The sequence below is a fragment of the Hippoglossus hippoglossus genome, chromosome 16, assembly GCF_009819705.1.
Source record: "Hippoglossus hippoglossus isolate fHipHip1 chromosome 16, fHipHip1.pri, whole genome shotgun sequence".
Classification (NCBI taxonomy): Eukaryota; Metazoa; Chordata; class Actinopteri; order Pleuronectiformes; family Pleuronectidae; genus Hippoglossus; species Hippoglossus hippoglossus.
The window spans coordinates 11,218,947-11,245,995 of NC_047166.1; the positions used below are offsets into that span (position 1 = coordinate 11,218,947).

At 43.0% G+C, this 27,049-nt stretch overlaps 1 protein-coding gene across 3 annotated transcripts; it reads left to right on the forward strand.

Annotated features, from left to right (window-relative positions):
- The first annotated feature begins 859 nt into the window (after positions 1 to 859).
- Positions 860 to 26,728, forward strand: atp8b2 (ATPase phospholipid transporting 8B2). Of its 3 annotated transcripts, XM_034610959.1 has the most exons (30): positions 860 to 1,162; positions 4,255 to 4,322; positions 9,902 to 9,960; positions 10,076 to 10,189; positions 10,588 to 10,686; positions 10,792 to 10,853; positions 11,015 to 11,087; positions 11,517 to 11,587; positions 11,687 to 11,766; positions 12,395 to 12,553; positions 12,646 to 12,734; positions 12,898 to 13,094; positions 13,896 to 14,016; positions 14,422 to 14,509; positions 14,694 to 14,728; positions 14,833 to 14,992; positions 15,093 to 15,281; positions 16,391 to 16,506; positions 17,031 to 17,195; positions 17,660 to 17,771; positions 18,588 to 18,693; positions 19,450 to 19,747; positions 19,936 to 20,119; positions 21,533 to 21,756; positions 21,867 to 21,950; positions 22,862 to 23,107; positions 23,214 to 23,352; positions 23,729 to 23,859; positions 24,654 to 25,256; positions 25,345 to 26,728. In XM_034610959.1, the coding sequence occupies exons 2-30, from the start codon at positions 4,298 to 4,300 to the stop codon at positions 25,441 to 25,443; spliced, it is 4,128 nt and encodes a 1,375-aa protein (XP_034466850.1). In that variant the 5' UTR covers positions 860 to 1,162; positions 4,255 to 4,297; the 3' UTR covers positions 25,444 to 26,728. The 3 variants fall into 3 exon arrangements, with proteins under 3 accessions (XP_034466850.1, XP_034466851.1, XP_034466849.1); XM_034610960.1 differs by lacking the exon at positions 860 to 1,162 and having other exon boundaries at positions 4,154 to 4,322; XM_034610958.1 differs by lacking the exons at positions 860 to 1,162; positions 4,255 to 4,322 and adding an exon at positions 5,790 to 6,120.
- Positions 26,729 to 27,049: the final 321 nt, after the last annotated feature.

Genomic DNA, 27,049 nt, shown 5'->3' on the forward strand with positions numbered 1-27,049 from the left:
CTGCTTTTCCCTATGACTGTCTTTTATTTTGGATGCAAAATTATCCCCAATACCCGTAAATCTCCCTCTGAGCCACAAAGGTTGGCAATATACAGTTGATTCTGACACACCACATCATTGCATTAGCTTTTTTGTCAGTAAAACACATTATTATGATGAATTGCTAATTACAAAAAATGCTCTAGTAATGAATATAGAATAATAAAGAATACTATAGAATACAACCATGGGGACAAAGGGTACATGATCTTTATAAGATTGTGTGAAATGATTGAAATATTTCTTCTCTCGGTTTTATCTGTTTATTTCGGTATCTTAAATGTTGTGTTATATATATAGTGTTGTCGGTCAGTACATAAGTGTCACATACATGTCATATATATATATATATATATATATTGAATATTAGGTTCACTACAAGGGTCTAAACTTCATTCAGCCTTCTAGAGCGGATTCAATTCTTACTTCACAACTTTAATTCACAAAAGAATAACATATGAAACATGTGTTACCATTGTAAATGTTTAATAAACAGATGAATAACAAGTTCACATCTGGATGTTGGCCTGTGAGTAATGTGTGCATGTTGGACAGATGCCTGCAGATGTTGAGACCTTGATCAGCGAACAGATGTTGGATGAGATTACGCTGACTAAACATTAGGGGGCGGTATGACACAAACAAAAAAGCACATGGCAAAGTGTCTGTTAAATCAGCTGTTCAAGATATTTTAAAAACAAAGTGATAATAACAGAGAGATGCCACCACAGCTTGAATTGAAATGGTGGATGAGATGTTGAGGTTAACCTCCTCAGTGACTTTGGGTTTAGGTCTTGAGGGCAGGACTTCAGATGGAGGTGGAGAAGGTGAAGGGAGGATGCGGCTCCTCCCTCTCTACCTCCCCCTCCTCCCTCGCTTCTCTCACCTCGGCCGGAGCCCTCCTTCACCTCTGCACAGAGCGTCCTGCAGCGCGCCCCCGGTCCCTGCTTCAGCCTCCCTGCACCTCCGTGGCCTTAGATCATCTTCATCATCATCATCATCCTAATCCTCATCCTAATCCTCATCATCCTCATCATCATCGATCCAAACCAAACTTCACCATGACCTCGGCGAGAGAAGCATGTCTCCACCTCAGACCTGTGAATAACAGCAGCTTGTAAAGGTAGGTGGTGTTTGTCTGAGCCATGTTGTCGTGCTGGTTTTTATTAGAGCTGCCCTCGACCACCACGTATGGCTCCCCATGCGGTTCTGAGCCACTTTCTCAGCTGGAGATATTGATGTGTGTGTCTCGGTTTTCATTGTGAAGTGTTCAGCTCTTGTTACTGCACCAGACAATGTCATGTTCACTGAAGCTGCTCTGTGAACACTGTAGATACAGTTCTGAGCTGCAGGGGATTTTATACAAAGAAGTTTTAGTGAGGCCTGACTGGAGTCTTTACATGTTCCCAAACTCTGAGTGAAAGTTTGTTATGTCACTATATGCAGTGACCTCAGACATCACTGGTACACAGGGCTGGGCCATATGGACAAAATCATATCAAGATGCAAATGTTCTTTTCAGACGATATTTATAATTATCACAATAGATGTCACATTATTATTTCTTTTACGTTTAAAGACTGAGTTTTGCTCCTGAGTGAAGGTTGTGGGTTTTAAACTCCTCTCTATGTAACAACATAACTTTTTTTTATAAATCTGAGGCAGATCAGTCAAGTGTATACCTCCTCACATGTGTTTGCACAATATACTGGATCTTGCTGTGTTGCTACTGATGAAAATCACATTGCAATAATTATTGATATTGTTTTATTGCCCATGCAGCCTGACTCGTACCTGAAATGCATTAACTCATTGTATAAATATTATATATGGTTTAAGAGATAAATTAAGATAAGATAAAATAATCCGTTATCAGTCCCACAATGGGAAAATGTGCTGTCGCAGCAAAGAGGACAGTCAAATAATTAGCCATCAGTAAAGGTAATAAATAACTAAACAAGCAATATAAGCTCAAGGACATATAAAAACATAAATAGAATGGAAGTGATATATACAGTGTAAACAGAATAATAATAATATATATACAGAAATATGTAACCTTAACTTTGTCAGAGTTACCCTACTTCTGCTGTTTCCCTAAGTTGTTCCGTGCTTTAAATGAAAGTTACTCACCCACAGTCTCGTTGTCTTTAATAGCATCTCATGCAGATACGACAAGCTTATTTATTAATAAACCAGAAACAACCAATGGCGTCCTAATTATTATCTAAAGACAGATAATGAGCTGAGTGTATGTGGAGCAGACGTCACGCTGAGCTCATCAGACACTGAATGATTAAAAACAACATTCATTAACAAAACAATCACATCAGTGTATCTGTTCATTCAATTTCTAGAACCAGATGAGGTGAAGTGCCTCATGGCTTAACTTTGTTAGAATCATTCTAGTCCTCAGTTGTTTTGATTTGTTGTCCCCTGCTTCCTGTTAGTGACCGACAGCAATGTTGTAATTCATTTTAACAGGATGTCAGGCAGATATCACAAAAACATATTAGTATTTATTATGGTGACGTAGAGGAGATTAAAACGTATGTAATTGAATTAGACCTCAGGAAATACACGGCCCAACGTCAGAGCAGGTCAAGTGCATATGGTTTAAGATTGTCGGAGTTATTTTAGTCTTTTGCTCTTTCGGTTTGTTGCTTGGTGTCGTTTATATCAACAGTTCCAAGTATTCTTTTAGTGCACCAGAGGAGATTAAAACCTTTGTGTTATTAATATGTGAGGGCAGAACATTTGTTAAGTCTACATATCTTTATATATATATATATATATATATATAGCGCCTACCTAATGTACTCTTCTTGGTTAGGATGTATCCAACCTGAGCAGAGAAATGGCGTAACGACTTAACATTTTTAGAGTTATTCAATGCTGAAAAATAAAAACAGAACATGTGTGCTTGTTTTTGTCATTTCGACGAAATGCAAAACGGATATTGTTGTTGCAGCTGCAAGCCAAACATTTCATAAAGTATTTTTCGCTTCAAATCCTTTAAAACATCAGCCAGATTCCAGCGAGAGAGATGAAAATGAATTCTTCCCAGATGCCAAGAAAGATGTTCAGGTATTCAGTGGTCTCTCTCCCTCCCGGGGCTTTATTTCATGAGGGCCCTGCAGGTCCATTGGGTTATACAAGACAGATGGAGAGCGAAGGATGGAGAGAGGGATGTGGCACCTGAAAGACTGGAGAGGAGAGAGGTGAGAGAACATGGCAAACAGCTCTCGTCCTCACTCCCTACGCCTGATTATAGTGATAAATGGGTAATAGTGTAGATAGTGAGTAGAGATGCAATAAAAGAGAAGAGTGTGTGACAGGGGAAGAGGCGACGCTGGAAACTGTAGCTGAAAGCTGATAGGCCTAAATAACATGGAGACAGGCAGAGCTGCTCTCGCTCTCTCTCTCTTAGGAGTATTGATTGGTCACTCGCTGCCTCAAGCCCCCGTCTGCCGAGCTGTTTAGTACCTTTCGTATGCACGAGGCAAATATGCATGACGCCTCTGTGGCCTCATCTTTCTGCAGCTTCTCGCTGTTAACTTAGCTGAGATAGAGCACGGTGAGTGGGGGCTGCGAGGTGTCTAACGTTAACAGGTCAGCATTAATGAAGAGAGAGAGAGAGGGGAGTCGAGTGTTAAGGGGAAAGTGAGGAGAGGAGAGGAGAGGAGAGGAGAGGAGAGGAGAGGAGAGGGGAAAATGTTGCTCAATTACTCTTTCTCATCCTCACATAGGAGGAGACTGATAGTGGATCTGGCCGGAGCCAGCGGTCCCCATAGACACAAAGTGCCACAGAGACAGAAGCTGCTCTCTGCTGAATGTCATTTCCTCATTATGGTTCTATTCTCACACACCAGAGATGGTCTGTCGTGTGTGTGTGTGTGTGTGTGTGTGTGTGTGTGTGTGTGTGTGTGTGTGTGTGTGTATGTGTGTGTGTGTGTGTGTGTATTGTTGTGTACTTTCACTTCATCTCAGCAAAGATGTGGCATGTTTTTCAAACCCTGAAGCTAAAAAAATGGACATGTCAGTGTTTGGTCAAAAACAATACAAGAGTTTTCTCTCTCACACATTTTGGATTAGAAGAAAATTGTTTGTTTTGTGCAGTTCACACTTCCCCTCCCACTTTAAGCACTCAGCACCCCGCTGTGTCCTCCTCCCTGCTTCTCCTCCTTCACCTCCCCCTCTTCTCTCCCTCTGCAGACAGTCTAATGGGCCATAGCCGAAGGAAGCCGGCAGAGTGGAGATGTTCAGAAAGAGACTTCCTCCAGGTCAGTCTCTGACGTTAAACATACTCTTTTTTTCTCGCCTTGTATTCATCGTGAAATACAAAGTAAAGCACACATGAAGGAATATAACAGTGACAAACATATAAACAGTGCCAGGTGGTTAGATACAAAGCTTCGCACAATCAAATACAAACAGTAAATATTATTTTAAACTATATATTTGAACATAATATGTATATATTCAAATTATATTCAAATTGAGATTCAATTTGGAGCACAGGTTTAAGGTCTTCAAAGCTTTTAACACCTCAAATTTATGGATATACTGTAGAACTTGGCCTGCAAAATGATGAGACTGCACAAAAATGTAAAATGTTTTCTAATCCTCTCCTACACATTAAATACACTCTTTAATTACCCTAATGTCAGTGTAACTGGTGATTTAATTGAACTAATGCACACTGGAGGAATGGTAATAGATTCTAATATGCTCGAACAAACCTCAACAGACAAGTGTCTCTGATAATAGGTCCATTGTCATCACTTGTAAATTAACTTGTGAACTTGACTGATGATACTCAGCCTGCAGCAAGTGTGTAGTGATACAGTCTATGGTAATGACACAGATTTGTATTGTTGTTGTTGTTGTTGTTTTTACTTTTTAGCATCTTTCCACTGCCTCAGCTCTGTTTTGTCCTCAGTGTCTTTACATCCCAGTGAGTTTCGTTAATGGCCTCACTTTAACTAAACCCCAATTGCTCCATGAGCCAACATGCATCTGGGGGGGGGGTTTCTTTTGGAGAAATAACACTGGACACCTCAAGCACACGTGTGATTTACCTGTAGTGGTGAAACATCACGTGCAGTAAAGTTAGTTAGTGCTTAGCTTCATGCGTGTGCCCGATGCAACATCACAAGAGATGTGCGTATGGTGGCCGATCTTCACTGGCACGAGACTTGCGGAGGTGCACGTGCACGGGCACCTGCCTGGCCCCTCCCACTGCGGTGCACGTCCCTCGCTTTTAGTGGAACGTATGAAACTCGAGCGCTGCGCGAGCCACTTTGGCTCCAAACGCCACGGGCGGACTCCAACCGGCTCACAGTGGTTGGATCCAAAATGGCAGCCAGTTTCCTCATTCGGCCAGTCGCCCTGCAGAGGCGGTTGCCACGGCAACGTCCGTCAGCTGCGGAGCCGGTGTGATTACGTAATGCGCAAGAGATGTTTATGTTGTGGATGAGAAGTAAAGGAAGATGCAGACTGTGCACGTGGGTGCGTGGATGGATCGGTGAGGCTGTTGTCGAGCAGAACTGATAAAAAACACAACTGATGTCGGTTTTTGCAACAATAACACAAACGTTTAAAAACATTTAGGACTATAAATTGGAAATCATAAGCTGTTTATTTCAAATAAAATCAGAGCCTATGATGAGTGACCTTAATAGAGAATGACCTCACTGTTTCTGCGGAAGGAGGACCGTGTGTGCGTGCGTGCGTGCGTGCGTGTGTGTGTGTGTTTGGGAAGCCGAGAGAGAGCGAGAGATAGAGAAGAGAGAGAGAGAAGAGAGGGGGGCTGATGATGGGACAGAGCGCGAGTTACATCCAACTTGTGTGAAGTTGCGGAGCTGCGCAGCTTCATCCCCGCGTCCTTCATGCGGGAGATGTTGCGGTCCACTGCGCATTTCTGACGAACATTCACCCACACGGTGACCGTCAAAGTTTAAAGAGCAGAGATGACGGTGCTGAAGGAAATCCCGGAGAAATGGTTTCCAGTCCTTCTCCCCCTGCAGAGAAAGAAACAGAAAGGACTCGATGGAGGCAAATCTAAAAAGGGGAGAGGAGGTAGGAGTTTGTTGGACGGATTCACAGATGTCTTGACTCTTCATCGTTATCATGTTTTCTGTTTCTTCATCATCAGTGGTCGATGGTTGTTCAAACTGTATTTCACATTTGTTCAAATAAATCATCCCTCATCCTCATAAAAGTCCAAGTTTCATCCACACTCCCTCATCTCACTCATTTCATACTGAGGTGTGTGTGGACATGTGTGTCAATCCCCTCATATTACATGTCTCCAGGAAACACACACATATATATATATATATATATATATATATATATATATATATATATATATATATATATATATATATATATATATATATATCCCTATATCAAATAGGGAAATTGCAGTGACTGTCATATATGTCATATATATTATGTCATATATGTCTGAAGTGTACTTCATGTCAATCTGGATTTAACTGCCTATCTGTGGTTTTGGCTTAGTCTCCCTTTAGTTGTTTAGTTTTCAGTCCCAATAATATCCTGACCTATGTGACTCATTGTGAGTCATTACTCAATATTTTGCCTTTTTTCTCTGATGTTTTGTTCTAAAAAAAAAAAAAAACTGAGTTGATGTGAATGTGAATTTTGTGCACATAAGTAAAGGATGTCCTTGTTTCTGCTGCCTGAGACACTGATCAATCCTCCAGGCGCCAGCTTCCGCTGTCACTGCACTGCCTCATCTGTATCCTTATTCCTCCACTATCACAAATCGCGCTGGACGTGCACCTTCATTTGACCTCCAGCCCATCAGTCTGTCACTGTGTCACTTGCATCGTTTCTCCAAAAATTAGATCACCAGGCGCATGCGTGTGATAATGTGTGTGTGTGCACGCGCCTGGCCGCAGACGCTTCTCCTATCCTGTGTTCATCTAATTAAATCAGCCACAGTGAGTGATGATCACATCTCCAAAGTCGGATCCTGACGCAGGTTTTATTCATTCCAGGGACAGAAACATTCCCCGTAGCTCAGACTGACTCTGCTCTTAGGTCATTACTGCTGTGACTTCAGTCTGTGTGATGAGAGTGTGTGTGTCACGGAGACAGAACGGGATTCAGAGCTATGGCACGTGCCCTCTGTCCAGGCATGGGAGGAAGAGTGTTAAAGAGACAGGGGGTGGTTGATAGAAGAAGAGTGCGTTTGTACAATTAGTCATTGTGTGCACTATTATTCTAGTTTGAATCCATATTTATTTACTCCTCTACCTCTCAGTTGTTTGTGGAGACCTAATGCTCGCAGCAGTTTCTCAGTAATGGAGCTTTATAGATTTATACAGATGTGCTGTGCAGCAGTTGGTCTGCGTCAGGGCTTCTAATGCCCTTGAAGCTATCAGAGACATTAAACACTTGACGGGCATTTTGCTAGAGATGCTCACCCTGTATTCAGGCTGGGCCGGTCAGCTCGCACAGGAACGACAGGAGGGACGCGCACTGTCTGCTCCTGACTCTGTGCTTACCTGGCTCACTTCATGGAGGGTCAATGCAGCCTTGGCACTGACAGACGTAGTCGGCGAACACTTGCCCCAGAAAGTGACACGGCGACCTTCAGATAGAGCGGAGAAGTGCCAGAGAGAAAAAGCAGAGGAGCAGATAGAGGACTGGAAGATGTTCAACAAGATAGATTTAGGATATTTGTATCAGACTAATGTGATGTTGTTCTATTATATTAAAGTTTAAAGAGGGGACATATCAAATAACATCGAACCTTAGCTGTGTTTCTATATTCTATTTGTATCTACACTCAGAAATCTGACAGCTATACCTCAAATCAACCTTAGATACGCATAAGGTCAAATAAATCTATCACCACTGTACCAAAAAGCACTTAACTGTGGGATTTGTATACATATATTTCCAAACAGGAACAATGCAGATATTTCTTTTATATTTTATTCCATTGTAGTTAATAAGTATTACAGATCAATGGGTAGGAATGCTTTGTGGCAATATTGAATATTTACATGATTTTTTTATCAATGTGATCAGTTATCTATATTTTGGGGGGGTTTCATTTTATGGAATAGCCCAAATCAAAGATTCTTGCCTGGTTATTTTCCATTTTCAGTTTTATTCTTTCATTTTAAATTCAGTGTATTACAATATTTAACAATATAACAAGCACAGAGATTGTTTCCATCTCATCCACTTATACCCTTATAACTCTCACCAGATGCGAGCATCTGCTCCAACCTTAAAATACGTAACAAAGCTAGAGATGGAGAATCATTTGTATTTTATTATCTTGACTAAATCAACTCTGACAACAGCCCAGCTGCTCTATAACCGGCCAGATCTCATCTGCCACATCCGATGTGTCTCACAACCTGACAACAAAGAGGAGCTCGCTGTCTCTACAGCACAGGCATAGATGAGAGGTGTGAGCTGTGGGAGGTGAGACAGGTCTTCAATCTGCTGCAGAAATACAGGAAACCACAGTGTCTTTTTTCATGTACGTGCATGTGATTCTGGGGTAAAAGCTTCTTCTGTTTTGTGCTGTCCCTTCCTGTGGCGCCTCACTGTCTCAGTCAGACTTCAGACTTTATGGTTTCAGAACTGTACCCTACCTCTGTGCATAACCAACAAGGCTTTGGCCCTGAATTTCCTGTCTGCGTGTGTGTGTGCGTGCGTGCACTGAGCTGTGTACAGCCCCTGTGCAAAACAGGCCAGTCATTTAAAAAGCAGTCTCATCAATATTAGAGGAGAAAGGCCTGATGGAGGAGGAGGAGGGGAACTCCAAAACTACTCTGCATCAGCATGTACAGAAACCGAAAAACAGCAAGAAGATAAAGAGCAGGGTCAGGAGGAGAGAGGGACATGAGCTGCAGACAAAAATAAAGACATTTCACTGGCTAACTTTTACTCTCTTTAGATTCAAGATTGTACTTTAATGTAATGTGTGATATCCATCTGTGGTCTTGTGTGAATAGCTGAGTCCCAGTCCTCATTTGAACTCATGCAGATAATAATTATAATATAATATTAAACTGTATTTAAATAGCACATTAAGAGGATTAAATGCAGCTCAAGGTGATTTACACACAAATGGAAAAAATGGAGATGAACCTTTGGGGGTCCTCTGGGACATTTTTGGCTTTTTCAGGTTTTATCTTTTGATAATTTATGTTGCGCTAAAGCATACAGTGTGTGTATTTTTTGTTCTCAAGGTGGTTTATATATAAAACAGAACAAAACAAGCTCAAAAACAGAAAATATTAAAACAACAAAATGTATAAAAAAGGGGTTAAACCAATTTTAACATTACAATAAACTTAATAGTTGAATAAATTGAAAGCAAGATCATTGAAATAAGTTTTGAGCAGTTTTTTTTACGTGTCGACACAGAAAGAATTTCTATTATGTAGTGGGATGAACTCACACACTCCTACATAGGTGCTCGTTGTGTATCTAGCCCAGATTGGACATCTGGTCATTAGTAGGCAGAAGCATCAGTTGATTATGAGGTGATTCATTTTCTTATTAGTGTGTTTATGTGTGTGTGCATGAGACAGAGGGATTCTGGCCCTTCGTCTCCATCGATGATGCTCAAGCAAACTCCAGCAGACACTCCAGCTGCACTGATTTAGAAATAAATGCATACACATCGTCAAGTGTCCGTCTCCTTCTCTCCGTCTCTCTCCAGGTCTCCAGAGGATATTAACGATACTGATGTTTGCAGTTTGATACACACAGATGCAGCAGTTTGGCTGCTGTCTGTTTATTCTTGTTTTCGTACTGTGTCATCCTTTGTGCCTCATTTTTGCGTCTTGTGTTTCTGCAGAGGAGGAGAGAAGGGTCAGGGCCAATGACAGAGAGTACAACGAAAAGTTTCAGTATGCGGTGAGCGAGTCTCCTGTTTCCTCCTCTGTGTGTGTGTGCAATGTTAGAAAGAATTCATCCTAAATGTGATCAGAGTTCATCTTAACATTATCTGCTATCCCCTCCGATCGTCCAGAGTAACTGCATCATGACATCCAAGTACAACATCATCACCTTTCTGCCCGTCAACCTGTTCGAGCAGTTCCAGGAAGTAGCCAACACTTACTTCCTTTTCCTGCTCATACTACAGGTGAGGAGAGGTGGTGGAGGAGGGATGGAAATGACGCTTGTAAGGAATAAAGAGAGAGAAAGATATGTGGGTAAAAAGGTTGTTTGTTTAAACAAAGGTGTGTCAGTAAGTGATAGTTGGTTTAAGACATGTAAACCCAAAGATATTTGCAGGTAATACAAGTTAATTATACCAGGAAAGTTGATCATAAAGCGGAATGAAAATGCAAAAATAAACAACCCGAAAACAAGCTCTGACATCAATTCTGTGTGTGTAGCGAGTTCTTATTTATAAAAAATATTATTATTAAACTACTTTTTGAGTTAGTCTGTGTTGACTCTATTCCCACGTAACATAATCGTAGAAACTATCTGAAGATCTGAAGAGTCTGAACAATCCCCCTCTCTGTCTCTGTGTAGTTGATACCTCAGATCTCCTCCCTCTCCTGGTTCACTACCATCGTGCCTTTAGCTCTGGTGCTCATCATCACTGCAGTGAAGGATGCCACTGACGACTATGTGAGCACAATTTGCCCGCACCACACACTGACACTATTCTGAATTATTGCACAAACAACTGGAAAATGTGGCGAAAAGCTAAAGTTGCAACTTTGTCTCCCGCAGTTTCGTCACAAGAGCGACAACCAAGTGAACAACCGTCAGTCTCAGCTCCTCATCTGTGGCTCGTGAGTCTGCTTGTTCTTCTTCTTTATACTGTCGCCTCTTAAACTGAGTCTTCTAATTCTTGAATCCTTTATTCGAGATTAGACAGATTTTATTGACAATGTTTCTTAAACCTTTGTAGGTTTTGTAACTTCACCTCGTCTCTTGGTTTTCTCTGTTGCAGTCTTCAGAATGAGAAGTGGATGAATGTGCGAGTGGGTGACATCATTAAACTGGAGAACAACCAGTTTGTGGCAGTAAGTGTGTGTCCAACGCACAACCACACTCACACACACACACACACACACGCACAAAAACACACGCACTCTCACACACAAACACAGTCAGTGATCAGTAGTCCCGCAGGGCCCTTTAAACATCAGCTTAATTACAACTTAGCCGTGGACTGAATAGTTTTCTTATCATTTTCTGCATGGCTGTATATGCTGTGTCATTGACAAAATGCTATAATGCTAAATGCCAAATTACAGTAGATTTCAGTATGGGCCTCATTAGCATAGGCTACTTTTTTTAACGAGAGTACTTGAAGTCGAGATGAGGATTTTTTTTGCTTTGCTAATCGACACAGACTCTAATCACTGTCATCAAAGCTTTTCTGATGATGTTCCTGTGCCGCCTGTGCTGTGCAGCGCGATGCCAGCCTCACCTCTCATATCTATTTTCAGGCTGACCTGCTCCTGTTGTCCAGCACTGAACCTCACGGGCTCTGTTACATCGAGACAGCCGAGCTGGACGGGTCAGAAAACACAGCACACACCTCACACTGGACACACAGTACCTCACAGTCTGCCGCGCTACATCTCAATCGCTGCGTGCTGTTGTGTTACCTTTGCAGGGAGACCAACATGAAGGTGCGTCAGTCGGTATCGGTGACATCTGAACTTGGGGACCCGAACAACCTTTTTTCATTTGACGGTGAGATTTGAAGTCAACATGATCTTCTTATGGTTTCTCGCGTTGGTTTATCTTCCTTTCTCGAGATCGTAAAGGTCAATGGTTTTCGATTTGACACAGATGTTGTGCACCACATAGACAAACTTTCTGCCTATCACAGCCTGTCATCATCCGCCCACTGGAACACACACACACACACACACACTGCTCGCCTGCTCAGGAAAATGCATGGCTGCAGAAAATCAACTCACACTTTGCCATCTTATCACCTTACAAAAGGTGTGTGTGTGTGTGTGTGTGTGTGTGTGTGTGTGTGTGTGTGTGTGTGTGTGTGTGTGTGTGTGTGTGTGTGTGTGTGTGTGTGTGTGTGTGTGTGTGTGTGTGTGTGTGTGTGTGTGCGTGCATGATTGTGTGTGCTCCAGCTTTTATGTGTATGACAGCACCATGATGTCAGGTGGATGATTAATCCAACACTACATCATATAGCCGAGAAAATAAATCTGGCACTGTAGTAGAGTTTGGTGGACATTTGTGATATAGCATCTACTTTACATTTTGTGTGTGTGTGTGTGTGTGTGTGTGTGTGTGTGTGTGTGTGTGTGTGTGTGTGTGTGTGTGTGTGTGTGTGTGTGTGTGTGTGTGTGTGAAGGTGAGGTGGTGTGTGAGCCCCCTAACAACAAGCTGGATCGTTTCTGTGGGACTTTGTACTGGAGAGACAAGAAATACACCCTAACCAACCAGAAGATGCTGCTTCGAGGATGTGTCCTCCGCAACACTGAGGCCTGCTACGGTCTGGTCATCTTTGCAGGTTGGTGTGTGTGTGTTTACTTGTGTGTGAAATGTGTGTGTGTGTGTGTGTGATGCATGTAACAGATCGCACTTTCTCTGGTTTTGTCCCAGGCCCAGATACCAAGCTGATGCAGAACAGCGGCCGCACTAAGTTCAAGCGTACGAGCATCGATCGCCTCATGAACACTCTGGTCCTCTGGGTAGGACGTCCCCAAACTTCTCACCTATTACATACTATTTAAGGATATGATCTCAGTGGCTTCAGTCTAGTTTCATATATCCCCACTAATATCCAAAGATTCAATTGTAAAACATCTGATTGTCTCTTTCCTCAGTGTTTCTCCATCTGTGTGTCTCTGTCAGATCTTTGGCTTCCTGGTGTGTATGGGTGTGATCTTGGCTGTGGGTGACGCTGTATGGGAGAGAGAGGTGGGGTCCCTGTTTCAGAGCTACCTGCCCTGGGATCCTCCTGTGAACAACTTCCTGTTCAATGCCTTCCTCTCCTTCTGGTCCTACGTCATCATTCTCAACACCGTGGTGCCTATCTCTCTGTATGTCAGGTGAGGAGAAGTCCGACATTTTCTGGAGTTTTCCTCTCCCCCATGAAGAACGCAGCAGGAGATTGTTTGGCTCAGACTCGTTCATAACAACAGGAAAATGTCATGAACGCAGCAGGAGATTGTTTGGATCAGACTCGTTCATAACAACAGGAAAATGTCTGGAGCTTTCAGGCGAGGGGTGGGTGGGGGAGCCTCTTTTTCATCCTGAGATATATATATTTCTTTTTTTCCATATATATATATAACACAATAATGTTTCAACATGTTTAATGTTTAATAATGTTCAGGTCCAGATGAATTATCACATTTTTATATGTTCAATGGGCATTAGGGAAACAGACTGCAGCTATATAGTGACTATTGCTAAAGACAGATCCCAAAAAATCACTTCAGGTAGTCAGGGGTCATTTGTGACCACATTGATCATAAAATGCAAATGCAGGATCTTGTTGTAGGGAAGCAGGAGTATGTGTAGTTTTCAATATGACTAATTTGAGAAGTAGAAACTCAAGGGCTCACACAGGCACAAAATAATGAATTAATGTCAAAACAGATTACAGTTCTGAACAAGTTGGAAACCAGATGGGTACCCTGCAGATGATAAAAAAAAAAAAACGACATATTTGCCTCTTGAGAAAAAAGCAAAAGTGGTTCTTGTGCAACCTCATATCATAGACACAGTTTGCATGTGATGTAAATGGTACTGCCAGGTTTAAAAAGGCACGAAAGATTAATGCTACTCTGGTCTGTATCTAAACATGTCATTAAACTCTATCCCTCTGTCTCCTGTCTGTGTATCAGTGTGGAGGTGATCAGGCTCGGTCACAGCTACTTCATCAACTGGGACCAGCAGATGTTCTGCTCACAGTGTAACACAGCGGCCGAGGCCAGGACCACCACTCTGAATGAGGAGCTGGGGCAGGTGAGCATCTACACCCTGCGAGCAAATACAGGTCTGTGTGTGTGATACTGATCTGAGCTTCTGTTACTTTTCTGATCCTTCTGATGCTTTGTTACTTAATGCACCATTTGCATTAATTGAAAAAAAGAGGTTAAATTCAGCAGTAACTGAAAGGTGTTTCAGGCTTCACACAAATGAAATGCATCCGCAGACTAAGAGGAATCAAAATTCACAGAGACGGAGGTTTGATTTGAAGAATATTTATATTCAGTATAAGCAGTTAGAAAATCTCTAACATTACGTCTCTTCTTGCAGAATACAGTGTTTATAAAATCTAGTTTAAATCTTATTTTTTTTAGATATGTTCTTTAGTTACTTTGTTATGTGTAACTTTAAATAATTATTTGTGATGTTTTATATATTTAGGTTGAATACATCTTCAGTGACAAGACTGGAACTCTAACTCAGAACATCATGAGCTTCAACAAGTGCTCCATCAATGGACAGACTTATGGTAAGTGCAGAAGTAAAGAAGTAAAGCTAACGCACCCACAACGAGAGCAAGACAATTTCATTTGTCAATGCTACACCTGCCAATCTACCGGTTGGGCAGTTTTATGGACTAGGAAAAAATAGGGGAACATATGGAATGAAGCATGATCAAAATACACAATGTGGCGTTTGTGTTGTGTTGTCAGGTGAAGTTACAGACCCACTTGGACCTCAGCCAACGGTACGCGACCTCAAAACACACAGTCACATAAACATATGTGCAGTTTTTACTCCGTCTATGTGCTTACTACCAGTTATTATTATCACGGCTCCATTTATCCTCAGAGGCTGGACTTTACCCCCTTCAACCCCCTGGCGGACCTGGACTTCTGTTTCTATGACGGCACGCTGCTGGAATCAGTGAAAGTGGGAGACTCGCACACTCACAAGTTTTTCCGCTTGCTCTCCCTCTGTCACACGGTCATGAGCGAGGAGAAGAGCGAGGGTGAGAAGAGGAAACCGGGAGGTTGATAACGACACCAACATACATCGCCTGTCCATTATTTATTTTCTATTATCCGTCATTATTTCGTCTGTGTTTCCAGGGGAGCTGGTTTATAAGGCTCAGTCTCCAGATGAGGGCGCTCTGGTGACAGCGGCTCGAAACTTTGGATTTGTTTTTCGCTCCCGAACGCCGGGGACGATCACCACCACGGAGATGGGACGACCCGTCACCTACACGCTGCTCGCCATTCTGGACTTCAACAACATACGCAAAAGGATGTCTGTCATAGGTGGGGAGATTTTATTGCTTTGAAAAAGAAATCTGGAAAATGTATCTCTATTGATTTTTTGTTTTAAGGTTGGTAAACGTATGACGAAAGAATAGATTAGGAAGAAATTGGATTTTTAAATATCATTTTTCTAATCTGCTGTTTAAATTGTCAGCTGGGATCGGCATGGATGGATAGTGGACGGATGGATGGTTCCTCCGAGTTTTTCCCCATTTGGCAATTAGCAATTTTGGGTGCATGCAGACATAAATATTTTCTTTTCATTGTATCTATGGTGGACGACACAGTGGTGCAGTGGTTAGCACTGTCGCAAAAAGGTTTGAATCCCGGTTCATGGAGTTCTACCCGTGTTTGCGTGGGTTTTCTCCAGGTACTCCGGCTTCCTCCCACACTCCAAAGACAAGCAGCTTATTAGGTTAATTGGAGACTCTAAAGTTGACTATAAATGTGGGCGTGTCTCTGTATGTTAGCCTTGCGATTCGCTGGGGACCTGTCCAAGGTGTACCAGGATGTTCCCTTGACCCCAGCTCCTAGAAAGGACAAGCGGTATATATGTTAGATGGATGGATTGGTTGTATCTATGGTAAAAAAAATCATATTCAAAAAGCCTTGTATTGTAATTATGATTTGATCAGAAGGAGCAAATGTTTTTATGCTGAATTCTTGAGACTCTATAAACAAAAGCACCATGTACATTGGAGGGAAAACACCCCTGAGTTATGGAGTTATTCAGGTTTAAATCACAAATCGTGTATTTTAGGTACACACTCCTCCAGACTGACAGCAGATGAGCTATTAGTCATGTTTACATTGGATCCCTCTGTGAGAATTCACTGTGTGTTCCTGTGATTTATCTTCTCGTAAAATGCTGGAAAACTGCCCAGAAAATCTCTGGTCATAAATCACTGGTACCTTAGCAACAACTTTTGGTCTATAGCAACAGAGCAGCAAGACCACGACCACGATATATACATCGACAGCCTTTGTGACCGTCTGTACGTGGGAATGTCATTAGTTCAAGCAGCTGAGGAAGAGGAGCCTGGTTATTGAAGATGAAGGAGGGCTCGTATGGATTTTGTCTTCTTTAATCTAGGTTTTTCATTGTTCAGTGCGTAACCCAGAGGGCAGGATCCGCCTGTACTGTAAAGGAGCTGACACTGTGCTGCTGGAGCGACTCCACCCATGTAACCAGGAACTGATGAATATCACCTCAGACCATCTCAATGTGAGTAACGCACAAGTGCCCTGACAGTTCTGTACTGCCATCTAGTGTCTGCACACTCCAAAGCAGCTGTAACGTTGACATTGCATCAACTTCTTCCTGCTCAGATCAGATGATGTGAATCACCATGACATGAGGCAGACACAGACATTGCGTAGGCCTAAAAGAAATAGAGGAATAGAATATCTTCAACTCGTAGGATGTGTTTGTTTCTCCCCGTTTGAATCCATGTGTGTGCATATTGTTGCATCTGCGTTTGTCTGAACCCATTGAATTTTGAAGCCGATCCAGATCAGGGGATGGATCCAGGATCGTGTTTTCACTTTCTTTGACATTGTGCGCTCTTCAACATTTTCACAGATTTCTCAGAGATTAATTCATGGATCTTGATGAAAAAAACCAGGCACATTCACAGAACTTATATCCATGAGTGTGTGCAATTTAGTTAGGCTTTATTGAATTTAAGGGGACTGTTGGGCCTTGGTGGAGGTATGCGCTCTATGTTTGTGATTGTACATGTACTTCAGGAGTACGCAGCAGACGGTCTCCGGACCCTGGCCCTGGCCTACAGGGACCTGTCAGAGGACGAGTGGGAGGCGTGGTCAGAGAGCCACCGCTGCGCCGACAAGGCCACCGACTGCAGAGAGGACCGGGTGGCAGCCGCCTACGAGCAGATCGAGCAGGACATGATGGTCAGTGACTTAATCTGAGAGTGTGCACATGCTTGTTATTTAAATTTAGGGCGTCTTCTTTCAGTAGCAGTTTGACTTTCATTTTGAAGCTTCAAATCATTTGTTTCTCACCAAATATGTCCTTCCTTAAACAGAATAAAAGGGGAACTTAGTTTATTTGCGGAGGGAAATTCCTTTCTTTTTGTGTAGTTGAACAAATTTGTTAGGTCATAATGTTGCAGAAGTTGATTTTAATGTGAGTTATTAGTGGTAACTAAACTAACCCAACTGCATCATTAAGCAGTAACATTCAATCTCTTTTAAATCCATTTAGAATTTTCTACTGGTATGGTACTGAAATGTGTGTGTGTGTGTGTGTGTGTGTGTGTGTGTGTGTGTGTGTGTGTGTGTGTGTGTGTGTGTGTGTGTGTGTGTGTGTGTGTGTGTGTGTGTGTGTGTGTGTGTGTGTGTGTGTGTGTGTGTAGCTCCTGGGGGCCACAGCCATTGAGGACAAGCTGCAGGAAGGTGTCCCAGAGACCATCGCTGTCCTCTCTCTGGCCAACATTAAAATCTGGGTTCTCACTGGAGACAAACAGGGTGAGACGCACACACATTTGCAACAACTGTCGGGAGCAGTTGGCTTGCTGTTGTTAAAAAAGAACAGCATTTGCCAAGGTTCAAACAAATGAGAGTTTTTATAGCAGCCATGTCCTCTGTGTGCATTCAACCGTTCATGTGTACACGCCACTGGGCCTCTGTTGCCAACTCACTCTGAGACTGAGGTCATACAACTTGAAACCTGCAAGTTCCTCTGTACAAAGCAAGAGCTGGAACAATGAAATCCATCCAGCAAATACACATGGACAAGTTTGAATATAGCTGTCTTCCAAACTAACACAAATTCAGAAACAGATAAGGTCAAAACCAGTTTTCCAAAACTATGAATATTGTTGGTGACAGCTGATTCAAACTGTTGGTCACACAGGTCGGGAAATCAGCGCAGACTTTCTTAACCTGCCTGTTTGGAATGAGCAAGGTTTATTAATATTGATCATATTGATTGCCCAAATCGCACCAAATCCAATATTACACTCCCATGGGCCCTTAACAATACACATGCCAAGTGTGAAGTCAATCAGATGAACGCTGAGCCACATACAGACAGAGATTTCAGATGGATTATTAGATTTGTGCTGGGTCGGTTCTCCATGCAGCCACAATTGAATGTATAGAAGTCTGTGGCTGCAATAACAAGACTGGTGCAAAGACCACGCAGGCAACCTAAGGGGCTGTCAGTCACTGTATAAGAGAAAGTATCACTCGGTATCACACTGTGTCACACCATGTATTCTACCTGTTATCCTGGCACTATGTTCAGTTACTGCAGTGACCCTCTCTCACTCTCTCACACAGAGACGGCTGTCAACATCGGTTACTCCTGCAAGATGTTGACAGATGACATGACCGAGGTGTTCATCATCAATGGTCACACGGTCCAGAGCGTGCGGCAGGAGCTCAGGTAAAGTCTCCTTGTCTGGAGTGGATGGATGAATGTCCATCTTTGTCCCCGTCAACACGCGTCCATTGACACTGTAGTATCCACACTGTGGGTGTTAGTCAGAAAAGAAACTAAGAAGTGTATGCAGAAGGAAAAACTAAAATTGACTTTACAATTTCCTTTACTTAAATTTGCATAAAAACATGATTTTGGACTGGAATGGCTCTCTCATTGTTGATGTGACTGCCACTGTGCTGCCTCACATATGAGCACACACTGTATTGCCCTAATGTGTGGTTCCCAAAAGTTTGCATGGCCTAAAGATTGCATGTGACAGTTCCGAAAACCTGTGCGAGTTGCAAAAACGTGTAGAGTTAAGATTTGCTTAGTTAACTTTATTGGCATTGGTGAGCTGAAAGAGCACACTCTCGAAACTGAGCATTAATATCAGCTTATTGTGATTAAAACTATTTGTCAACTTTCTATAGTCAAATATCTTGAACATATGAAAATATCTTATTGCCAGAAATAACCTATACACTATGGAACATCTGGCCTCAACTCACCACTGTCTCTTCACTGAGCTGCTCTTTTTAAAAATTTTATAATACCGTCCCATATTTCTCTCCACTTTCGATATGTTTGTTCATGTGTCTTTGTTTTCCTTCTCCACCATCCGTCTTCTCATTTCCTCTGTTACTCCTTCACACAGCCTGTTGTGTGTCTGGTGCTGTTTCATGCCCCGCTGACGTGGAGTTTGTTTGTCTCGCTCTCCAGGAGGGCGAGGGAAAGGATGATTGAGCTGTCACGCGCCAGAGATGGTGGGAAGGAGTCGGGGATGGAGGGATGGGGAGAGGCCTACTTCAGTGGCAATGGACTCAGAGAAGGACAAGAGGAAGATGGCACAGAAAGAGGAGGAGGAGGAGGAGGAGGAGGAGGGAAACCTCCCCAGTGCCCTCCCCCTCCTTCTCCCCCTCCTTCTCCCCCTCCCCCCCCTTCTCCCCCTTCACCTCCCTCCAACCTCATGGACAACGTCTCTGGAGAGTTTGCCCTCATTGTCAACGGTCACAGTCTGGTAGGAAAAACACGTCACTCTCATGTTATACACACACCAAACAGGACCACTGAGAATTAAACAGTCAACTGTCAGGAAACAGCAAGTTGTCATCAACAAACCGTATTTTCAGTTTATTCAGACTCTGAAACTCTGACACCTCTCTGTAACCTTGAACTCTCGACTCTCTCTGTCCCGCTCTCTGACAGGCCCATGCTCTCGAAGCCGACATGGAGACGGAATTCGTGTCGACAGCGTGCGCATGCAAAGCGGTCATCTGCTGCAGGGTCACGCCGCTGCAGAAAGCCCAGGTGGTGGAGCTCATCAAGACACACAAGAAGGCCGTCACTCTGGCTATAGGAGATGGCGCCAACGACGTTAGCATGATCAAAAGTGAGTTTCGGGATCCAGGGTGCAACCGGATTATTGTTGTGATGGAGAGCAAAGAGAAAGAGAGAAGGAGGGCTTAGTGCACGTGTGTGTGGCGTGACTCATTCTCAGCAGAAGTATGGTGGCAGATGACGTTCGTAGCAGTGATGATGTGGAAATGTGTGTCGGTGTGTTGAGGATGTTTTCTCAGCAGCGAAACACACGCAGGTTGCTCAGTTCCAGTAAGCTCATACAATACAGATGAACCCTGACCAAACCCACAGAATGTTCCAAGATGCCAAAAATGTCGGGCTGATCTTTGGGGGAATGTAACGAAAAAATAAACATGTATGATACAAAAAGACACGATACAATAAGATAAGAAACTATACGACATAATACGATACGATGCAATATTATACGATTCAAAACAATAAGATACGATACAATAGAATATGATAAGATGTTATACGAAACAATACGATACCACTGTAATGCTCCTCTGGAATTTGTCTTGGGTCCCAAGACGTTCACAGAAACCAAACAACAAAGCAGACACATGTACACATAATGAATAAAAGCCTGCAGTGCAATCAATATTATCACTCCCTAACACTTGGTACTCCCACACAGGGACACTGACATTGCTCGGAAGGGAAACCTTGATTTAACAGTGTAAAAGACAGAGGAACAAATGAGTTCTGCAGTGTGTGCAGTCAAGCCCGTCAGGCTCAAAAGCGGATATTCTTCAAATAAGAGATGAGAGGCATCGGATGTAATATCACCTGCCAGAGACAAAATAAAATTATAATACGCAGCTATTAAAACTCGACTCAAGTGCTTGTCCCACAATCTTTGAGCAGATTCGTAGCAGTCTATATGACATCAAACTTCGTCAAGAGCTGCAACAGTGTGATTCAGACACAGTGTGTGACTGTCCAGCCAGTGTTAAATAAGTTTGATTTCTAACCTCATGCTGATTGAGGGAAAACAAAATGACGCAACTGGATGTTAAGAGGTTAGCCCAGTAACCCCATGTCCTGTTTCTTGAAGTGTGTTTGTAATATTCTGTGTTGTGTAAGTGTTGCATCACTCTCCATGACTGTCTGCGTATGTACATGGATAAATGGATACATTTTTTGTGCAAAAAAGAAATGCAGTCAGTGATGGGTTGCGTTGATTCAGATCTTTTTTCTGATCTTAAGATATCAAAAATATCTGTACTAACTTTTAATATGGCGTGCTCACAATTGTAATTAACAGATTTGTTAATCTTAATAAACCCTTTTCAAGGCATAAGAAGTAATTTACAAGCCACTAATAAGAATAACATTGGATTGCAAGGTTGTGCAAACAATTTCAACTAAAAAGCCCGACAACAGTTTTATTTGACTCGTTTTCTTTCTCTCTGTCCTTCTCTCCTCTCCACTCCTCCAGGCGCTCACATCGGAGTTGGTATCTCAGGTCAGGAGGGGATCCAGGCCGTCCTCTCTAGCGACTACTCCTTCTCCCAGTTCCGATTTCTGCAGCGCCTCCTGCTGGTCCACGGCCGCTGGTCCTACCTGCGCATGTGCCGTTTCCTCTGCTACTTCTTCTACAAGAATTTTGCCTTCACCATGGTGCACTTCTGGTTCGGTTTCTTCTGTGGCTTCTCAGCTCAGGTCAGAGAGGCTGGGTCACGGGGGATAACATAACATAACACGGGGTTAGGAAATGAACGTGATGATTTTAACTGTGTGTGTTTTGTGTGCGTCTCCTCTCTCTCCCGTAGACTGTTTATGATCAGTACTTCATCACACTCTACAACATTGTCTACACCTCCCTCCCTGTGCTAGCCATGGGGATATTTGACCAGGTCGGTTCAAAGTATTACCAAGTATTGCGTATTGAGTATCATAAATGACGCTGTTGCACAACTAGGACAGTTTACCACAATATTTTAATATGAGGAAATGGAGCGACGCCGGCGAGCTAGTTCAGGCAGCCAACTCGAGCTGCGCTGCTCCAATCATGTGACATACATCATGTGACATACCTCACTCTCCACAACCATCTATAATACACACCCACCTTATCAGGTGGTCTATTTAAGTATAGAGAAATTTCCCATCATCCCCTTTGCTCGCACTGCTGCTGCAGTATTGCTCCCAGTTGCTTCGGCGCCTCCACCACCCCAGCATCAACCTGTAGGTTCCGACGGGGGGGTTACAAGTATTTGCTCATCACTCCCATCATTCCTGTGTAATCATATAGGGGAGTGATTAAGTTGGAGCCTAGACTCCAAACACTAAACCTGTTCTACTGCTGCAATAAACGTTTGAACGTGAGTTGTCTGACTAAATTTGCAGTAACTTTTTTTTTTTACAAAATTACAAAATAAACCTAATTCAAATAGTACTTTCATTAACAAACAATTGTTCCAAGTCATGTTGTTCTTCAAAAAAGCTTAGAAAATAATGAATTGTAATAAATGTTCATATTTGTTGTTAGTGTTGTTACTAAGTAACTAGTTTATTTAAAACTTCATGGGCCAGTTCCCCCCTGGCACCGCAACTAAAAAAAGTTTTAAGAAAAGATTCAAAAGACACTTAAGGACGTTGCCTGTCTGATCTCAGTAGGTTGACAGTTCCACAGGTTGGGGGCTCTAACATCCAAGGCCCAGTCACCCTGGGTCACCAGACGTGATCTGTATCCTGTAGGAATGACTCCTCCACAGCAGGGTCTTGTTCTAACCAATGTATTCCCTCGTGTTGTGTCTTAATGCAGGATGTTCCTGACCACAGGAGTCTGGAGTATCCGAAGCTGTATGAACCCGGGCAGCTCAACCTCCTCTTCAACAAGAAGGAGTTCTTCATCTGCATCACCCAGGGCATATACACATCAGTGGTGCTGTTCTTTGTCCCCTATGCTATCCTGTCTGATGCCACTCAGAGCAACGGAGTGCCCCTCGCCGACTACCAGACCTTCGCTGTCACCACGGCGACAGCACTGGTCATCGTGGTCAGCGTACAGGTGGTGTCTGCTTTCCTTACTGCCGGGAACCATCATGTTCCACAGCTGTTTGTTCTATCGTGGTGTCCTTACTGTTTTGTTTCTTTGCATGTGCCTCTGTGTGCAGATCGCTCTCGACACAGGCTTCTGGACGGTCATCAACCATGTGTTTGTGTGGGGTTCTGTCGGATGCTACTTCACCATCATGTTGGCCCTGCACAGTCAGAGCCTCTTCAGGATCTTTCCCAGTCAGTTCCACTTTGTCGGTCAGTTAACCTTTACAGCTTATTAGTTAGTCGCACACACAAACACACCTATACTGGACTTTTGTGGCAGATGTCCACATATTTTAGAGATAATAATCTGTCAGCCAATGTTTTTTTACGCATAATGAAAACTAGAATGTTGATCATATCAAATCACCGATATGGTTTGACCCACAACTAAAGACATATGCAGAGATTTGTAAATATTTCATATTCACACACTCCAAAATCAAGAATTCACTGCAGTCACCTCCTGAAGTAATTTCACTCCAGCAGTGCGATCATGCAGTAAAGATGTCTTATACTCGTGTATGCATACAGTGTTTTTGTTCAAGTTTGTGTGTCTGTTTGTCTGTTTGTCTGTGTGTGAGTACAGGTAGTGCCCAGAGCACGTTATTGCAGCCGGTCGTGTGGTTGACTATTGCGCTCGCGACAGCAATATGCATAGTTCCAGTTTTGGCTTTCCGCTTCCTCAAGCTGGACCTGAAACCTCAGCTCTCAGACACGGTGAGAAAACGCACAGAAACACACAAAGTCTCTCACGCTGTCGTCTCCATCTACTTCATCGCAGCGCCAGTCAGTATCTTCTCCGCCGACATGTCCGGTCTAAACTGGGCTCGGCCAATGATTAACTGCACATGCACAAACAGCGTCAGCGTCAGTGTGTATTTAAAGTCCACGAAGCCGCTGGTGGCCACCAGCGGCTTCGTGGACTTTAAATACTGTGCAAATATTGACTTGGACACTGGAGCCTAATGACACAAGCTTTAGTTCTTGTGTGTAAGATGAGTGTGTGATGCAGTGATTGTGTGTTGAGCTCCCTCAGCATCCGACAGAAGCCGCTGTCGGCAAGTTGTAGAGACGTTCCTGTAACGGGCCAACAATAGCTAAAATAGCATGGAAAACTAAAAGACATTCAGTGGCACATGAACAACCAAGAATCATCAATGGAAAAAAAAACACGTTCTTTACTCAGAAGTACAGATACTTTGTTAAAATGACTCGAGTAAAGGTATAAGTACTTATTCGACGTCTTTACTCAGGGAAAAGTATAAAAGTACAGGCTCTGAAATGTACTCAAGGTATCAAAGTAAAAAGCAGTCAGAAAGACTCAAGTACAGATACCTAAAGAATCTGCTTCACTACAGCAATAAAGTATTTGTGCTTTAATACTTCTCACCTCTGAGATTAACTGTATATTTTTGTGTTTCCATCTAGCTTTATTGAATAATCCTATTGACTGTGTTAAACTAACAATGACATTCAGCTAGAAATGATGTCGCCCTTCGTCTATATACCAGGTGCGCTACACGCAGTTGGTGCGGCAGAAGAAGAGGAAGCCAGTTGGACGCAGTGTAGGAAGTGCCTGGCGTGGCATGGGCAGCGTGTCAGAGGGTCGTCTCGGCGCTCGTGGTGGTTCGAGGAGGTCAGGCTATGCCTTCGCCCACCAGGAGGGCTTTGGAGAGCTGATCACCTCTGGGAAGAACATGAGGCTCTCGTCCCTGGCCCTGGCCAACTTCGCCTCCAGACACAGCTCCAGCTGGATCGACACGCTCCGCAGGAAGAAACACACTCACACTCACACTCCCCCCAGCGCCTCAGGGGAGTGCAGTCCAGCGCCCAGTTGTGTCTCTGGGTCGCTTCCTCCACTCTCAAACTCCTCCTCCGTTCTTGGCGGCTCACAGGAGACACCTATCGAGGAGGAAACGGCCCCAGCCCGTGATCTGCAGGCTGTTCCCTCTTTGTCCACAAAAAACCCACCATCTGCAGCACCGGGCCCAGAGTCAGCTGCACCTCAGTGTCCAGCTCAGGCCCCGAGTTCCAGCGTCCTCGGCTCCTCGGCAGTGAGATGCCACGGGGGAGACTCCCCTGGAGGCTGGACGCTCTCTCTTGGTAGTGTGCAGGTGAGCCGCCGTTATTCCCAATTGAACAAAACTGTTGAAACACATGAAAAATCCTACATCGTTTATTTATTCTTCCTTTCTCCAACAGGAAGCTCTGTTTGGTTGGAAAGGTTACACAGCTCGTAGCGGTGCATCCAACAGCCAAGGCCTACCCCCCGTCGCTAAGGAAACCAGCCACATTGAATGAAGCATTCATAATGAACGGAAGAGTTACTTGTTGGCTGCTGTTCATCAGATGTTTGCCCCTTCATACAGGATGTGCTCAGTGCTTTTCTGGAGATGTGCTGAGATACTGAGAGCATGTGGACTGTTTTAAAATCACACAGGGCTCTCCGCTCTGTTTCCCAGCTTATACATCTCAAAATAAACCATTTTCATCTGAATCACAGGAGAAAGTGACACTCCCTGATGAGATGGGCTTTGCCGACTATGAGCTGGGATTGAATGGTGATATATTGCACATGTTCCTACAGCGTACAATCATGAATGGCTGACAGGATATCATGAGATTGACGATGTACAACGTCTAAATGAGGGATGGAAATAGATGCGAAGATAACTTTATTATTATTCATTATCTCAAAGATTGTTTCCACTTTCACAAAGATTAGACTCGTTGACAGCTATAAGGCAAACAGTACTCCTCAAAATGAGCTGAATAATGAAGTGTTTGTATCTCTGTGTTCACTATAGTTCTCAGTGAGAACGGTACCCTCAGCTACAGAACATTGCAAAAGACTCTTGCGAGATTTCTGAGCCTTTTTCTTTCATTGATACGTTTTATTTTACCTCTACTCCACATGTTCTCTTTTTTGCATCATATTGATGTGTTTTATATAAGGGCCCATATTTGAGTTGTACCTTACAGCAAACTCTTATTTTCTTCTGTTTGCAAGTTGGGCCTTTCTGTTGGTCTGACAAAGGCCCAGTTCATCTTTATGCACCTCTGATGTAATGATAGAGTCTGGCTGACTCGGACATGGCCGCAGTGCAAAGAAACTAAGTCTCGATCATACATGTCACTTTTTGTGTGAACCGGATTCATACCGTATACACACTGTTCAATAAGTGCTTTAAATTAGTCTTACTTTTTTTAGTCCCTATTTTTATTTGAATGAAGGGAAGAGGTTTGGGAATAATTATGCCTTAATAATGCCCAAATTTGAGTCAGCTTACCTCTCATTTCTGACTCCTGATGCATCCATCAAGCATGGCACTGCATCACATTGCAAATCCAGACATGGGGTGAGATAATCATTATAGGGTAAACAGAGGAACAATATAAATCTGCTCTCAGATCTCTCCAAAGGGGCAGAGGATATGGTCTGGAAAAACATATTAAAGAAGAATATGCTGTACCCTAGTTGGCCCCGTGCATTGTTCAAGCACGGGTCATTTCTGAGGGCAAAATGTGAAGCTGTCGAAAGGTGGTCAATAAACATATTACCCCTCTGTCACAGGAGAGAAACACACCGTGTCCATGCAAATCTCATTTCATGTAACAAGTTTCAGCTTGAAATGACTATGTTGCAAGAAGTAGAAACGTGTGTAGTGAAACGTGAAATTATGTAAAGTGAAAAAGAACTGAAAACAGGAGAATTTTACCACAAAAAACGTTATTATGGCAAAAAGCTAAAATCATCTTTTGGTCTACTTCTTTATCTTGATGTGCCACTTTCTATATGCAAAGGTGGGAATATTTATAGATTTGAGCAGTGTTCAAATCAAAAAGCAGTTTTATTACCTTTAAATAAAAATAAAATGCAGCATTATCTAATTTAAAAGTGTGAAAA